The 4,970-nt window shown below is 42.0% G+C and overlaps 1 protein-coding gene across 1 annotated transcript; it reads right to left on the reverse strand.

Annotated features, from left to right (window-relative positions):
- Positions 1-2,373: 2,373 nt before the first annotated feature.
- Positions 2,374-4,381, reverse strand: LOC307072254 (T-cell surface glycoprotein CD3 epsilon chain-like). The gene is made up of 5 exons (XM_079731484.1): positions 4,159-4,381; positions 3,479-3,670; positions 3,256-3,396; positions 2,918-2,970; positions 2,374-2,702 (listed from the first exon to the last, which is right to left on the reverse strand). Exons 1-5 carry the CDS (start codon positions 4,223-4,225, stop codon positions 2,646-2,648), a joined length of 510 nt encoding a protein of 169 aa, XP_079587610.1. The 5' UTR covers positions 4,226-4,381; the 3' UTR covers positions 2,374-2,645.
- Positions 4,382-4,970: the final 589 nt, after the last annotated feature.

Consider the following 4,970-nt stretch of genomic DNA (forward strand, 5'->3'; position numbering starts at 1 on the left):
CAGTGATGATACAAAGGGACCCGTAGAATGTCACTGCCACCTTTATGAAGCATGCCACGTAGATACTCAAAGTGGAGTCCTTAATGGTTGACTGCGGATGTACTCTGCGGTTTGTGGCTTCAGTCCCCTCGGCTCATATCTGCATCAGTAACCTTACTGTTGACGGTTCATTTCCACGTCCTATGCCTTAGATATGAGTTATCTAGCCCTCATCTAGTTTGCGTTAGGCTTCTCTTTTGGCAGTGGGTACTACACACATACAGTACTTTACAAAACAGTTACACAGAATCAAAGAAGACTTTATATAGTTCATGATTTAAGGGTGAAGTGTGTCGAATTGTGTGGCATCTACGGAACACACTTGGCAGAAATGGAATACATTAATCATATTATTCTGTTTTAATTAGTGATTAATACCATAAAAATATGACATTGAGTTTTCGTGAGTTTAGCATAAGCCTTTTATATCCTCATAAAGAGCACTTCCTCTTCCCCGGAGGCGGCCATTTTGCACCGCCATGTTTGTACCGTGGCCTAGAAAGGACAAACAGCTCTAGAGAGAACGCTCTTTCAAGTCAATCTATCTTAATTGAAGTATCGGTGAGCCCCTGCTTCAGCATGGAAACTATACGATTTAAAAGATTTGTTTTGGGTACCAATGTCTAGGAGGGAGGAGGGCCTGTTATCCCCATGGCTAGAAACCATTTTGTGATACATTTTGAATAATGTCGTCGTGTATGAGAGTTATAAAGAGCACTGTTGTGTATGAAATGTACCACACACTGTGTTGTTATATGATACACGTGTCCGAGATGCACATGTCCGTGACGTTTAACAATCTCTCAGACACGGATATCAAAATCAACTGGTGTTTAGACCGAGCTCCACACATTCACACACACACACACCGCGGTGTTATGTTTCAGGTGTCCGAAAAGCTTAAAACTCTCAGACGCGCCTCATGCAGCCAGCGCTTTGACAAAAATATCCTATTTCAGGAGGATTCAATTTTAATGGAGTTCACTTTTAATCCAATTGTACAATCGTTTTGTGAATGGCAGTTTGCAGATGAAGGGGATAACGACAAAATCAGTCTGTCTCGGTGTTCATTTACAGAGTTCTTTATACATCCATTTTTAAGAGACATTTAATTTTTAGGACGATTCCCTGTTCAATAACTTAAAATAGGCTTTTAGTGTTTTAGAGAATGTTTGTATCCAAAACCTGTTCTGCACACCGTCATGTTATCAAAAGCAACCTATATACCAAACATATAGATTATGAACTTTTTTGAGTTATCAACCTATATACCCATACCACAGTGAAAGTAAACATTAGCTTGTATGGCCGCATACTAATCAGTAGGCATAACAGATAGGATTGGTCTATGTAGTTTACCACAATGGATGCTATAAGAGGACTGTGTTTGAGAAACGTAAAAAGGCTGTTAGCTTCACCATTTCCTCCAACACGAACAGCGACCATTGTGACAACAGAGATAGCTGATTGTGATTGTTTAAACTGATGTAAAAATACCTTCTGGCGCCTTACACAGAGCAGGTCAGTAACAGCGACCTTAGTCGTTGGAAGGGGAGGGGTGAGGAGGAGGGACGGTTAGGGCGCACTCACACGAGGCCATCTGTATGCCCGAGTATGTTTGCCCCTAAAGTCTAGATCGTTTGGCTAGTGTGAGCACACCATCCGTACTCAAGTACAGTTAAATTCCGTGGCCTCAGTACAATTCGGAGAGGTGTGCTCAGGCCACGGTACAAATGCTAATGAGCCGACACGCGCACACGCACGGATACACAACCTGAGCTGGATGACGTATAGTCCATGCAAACCGTACTCCGGCCCAGTTGAGATTGCCTAGTGTGAGCACAGGCCAGCGGCACAGTGGGGGTGGGGGTGGATACAGAGCCCTGTATCGTAGTTGAGTACAGTACAGGGCCACTTTGCCTAGTGTGAGTGCGCCCTTTTTCAATCGGTTGCAATTATCTGCTACCTCATCGATGCTACTAACTTCTCCTCACTCATATAAAACTGTAAGCAAAATGATTTACAGAAAATATACAGCATTTATTGATGGTTTATTATATACAGCATAAAAGTTTCCAATAATAATGTACAATTTGATAAAGGTAGCAACATTTGTGAATAAAGAAGAAACATATCACAAAAAATATCTCAGACAGTCAATCATTTTATAAACAAACATTTTCCATAAATTAATGAATTTTGTATTGCTCCATTGCCACTGTCTAATTATGCGGCAGATTAAAACATAGTTATTATTAATATTTTTTTAAGTGTATACAAATATTGACCTATGTTTTGAAGCAACAGTTAATTAAGAAAATGCTCTGTAATGGATCCAGAGAGAGAGAGAGAGAGAGAGAGAGAGAGAGAGAGAGAGAGAGAGAAATGTAGAGAGAGATGTACGTTGAGTGACACAGGTGCAAATACTGTGTGTGTGTACCTGTGTGTGTTGCCCCTCTGTGTGCATGCATGCGTGTGTGTGTGTGTGTGTGTGTGTGTGCGTGTGTGTGTGTGTGTGTGTTGCCTGTGTGTGCATTCGTGCATGTGTGCGTGTGTGTGTGCGTGTGCGTTTATCCAGAGCCTGGAGTCGGGGTGTCTCCTGGTCCTCACCCCGTCCGGTGGACAGTAGAGTACGGTTCGGAGCGGCTGCGGAGGTTCAGAGACTGTGAACACACAAAACACACAATTATACACACGTTGTTTTAATGCAGTTAGTGAAATGTGTCACCTCTGAAACCCACAGTGCATGATCTCTGAAGCTTTTGTTAAATGGAGAGTGTTCATGGGAGATCAAGCCGTAAAACTCTATTGGTCTTCTTCATATTGTTCCCGGGCACCTGGATGCGTTAATGTGCTACAGGAGAGGGTGTGTGTCTACCTCATAGCCAGAAGCGGATGCAGCCGGTTCCCCACTCGGTCCAGATGAAGACACTGCAACGAAGGATGGCACAACAATGATTTAAACAGGACCCTCTGGGGTGCTTGTTCATTTAAGAAGCACCTACCATTTGGATAAATTAATGTCAAAAATGTATTTAGAAGCTTAAACACTGTTAAAAATCGGCAACATTTAGAAAATAACAAACATTTTGTAGAAAAAAAATAAAATTCTAAAGTAAAATGAATAGACTTTTAAAAATGATGTGGACATAAGCTAAGTTAAAGCTAAACTGCTGAAAGAAGTGGGCGGCCATTTTGTCGACAGCACCTCTTTACCTTTCTTGGGTTTCGCTCCGGCGGACTTCCTCTTTCTGGCCCGAATGTAGACCACCAGAATGAATCCCAGTGTCAGCAAAACGTCTGCAATGATGACCACTGCCACTATGACGGGTTCCAGCTCATAGCAGTTGTCACACACTGAAGATTAAACGATCGTCGGTCAGTCAAAAGTCAACCTGCTCTGGGATAAACTTGGCAGAAGGAGAGGCTCAGAACTTACCTTTTCCCTTCACGTAAAAATGATATGTTTCCTCTTGGTATTTACATTGGTAATGGCCTTTGGTACTTTCATTATATTTCCGTGTGAGTTCAATGCTTTCAACCTCTTGTAAACTATTTTTGGTTCCCTTGTACCAGAGCCCCTTTTCTGGACAGGTCATGGTGAAGGTGTCCTTCCAGAAGGAGACGCCAGCTGGGGACGGAGGGACAGGGAAAACCAAACTATCAAATCATATGTGATGCATCATTTGTATGGAGATTGTGTTGATGTCTTTGTTTGGGGAGTTCAGTACACAGTAACAATAACAGTAAAAAATATTTATGTTTGCTGTAGCTTTCTGATAAATCTTAAATACATTGCACCTTCTACAATGCATTTTTCCTTTGCATCTGTTTTCTTCTACTATTTATTCTATTTTATTATTTCATTTAATTGTATGACAATGTTTTTATGTGGAGCACTTTGAGTCTGCCTTGTGTATGAAAAGTGCTCTGTAAATAAAGTTGCCTTGCCATGCCTTTTAAAACTCAAGGAAACAGTACAACTCAACATCTCACAATGCACCTGTTTGTGCGGTTACAAACAAAGATAAAAAGATCCACACTTTCTTATTATATTTTACACTATGGAAATGACTTTGAAAAGCAATACAAAAACCTTAAAAAGATGTGAATATTTACCTGTGCCTCCACTCCTTGCCATACTCAAGAGCAGGCAGACGAGCACGCTGCCAATATGGATCCTCATCTTGGGCTGATTTTCTTCCTCTTTTTGTGAACAGTCTCCTCTTGGAATGCCAGCCCTTGGCGTGTGTATAGCCTGTATGACAAACTCAATGCTGATCAAAATAATTTAAGATATCTATTTTTTTAGAGGAAAAACAAAAAGCACACCCAGCATATCCGCCCTTCTCTCATAAATCTTCTTCCCCCGCCCCTTCCTGGGCTTCTGTCTGTCTGTCTGTTTCCTCCCCCACTCTCTCACTGCTCCAGCCATCATGCATCAAACCCAGTCCAACGACAGAGCTTGTACCTTTGGTTTTAACTGCATTGATGATTGTATTCTTGAAATTACTTCCAAGTCCAAACATATTGTTTGCAAAGGTGTGGGGATTACGTGTTCACATATTTCATTAATGTGTTATCCCTGTCTGTCTGTCTCTGATCGTCTGTCAGTCTGTCTGTCTTTCTTTGTATTTAGTTTGGGGTCCTAAAGTGAAGTACTGCAGCCGGTGAAATGATGCAACAGCAGAACCAGCCCCCATTCTCAATGGCTTGGTTCTGTAGTGTGTGTGTGTGTGTGTGTGTGTGTGTGTGTGTGTGTGTGTGTGTGTGTGTGTGTGTGTGTGTGTGTGTGTGTGTGTGTGTGATTATTCTTGTACTAGACAAACGTTGTGTGCCAACAAGCCCTCGGGGGAGCCCTTCAGAGCTGCTTCGAAGCGCACCTCCGCCCCCAAGTGGTTCAAAGCGGTAGTCATTTGACTGCAATCATC

This window comes from Pollachius pollachius (genome assembly GCF_949987615.1).
Source record: "Pollachius pollachius genome assembly, chromosome: 3".
Classification (NCBI taxonomy): Eukaryota; Metazoa; Chordata; class Actinopteri; order Gadiformes; family Gadidae; genus Pollachius; species Pollachius pollachius.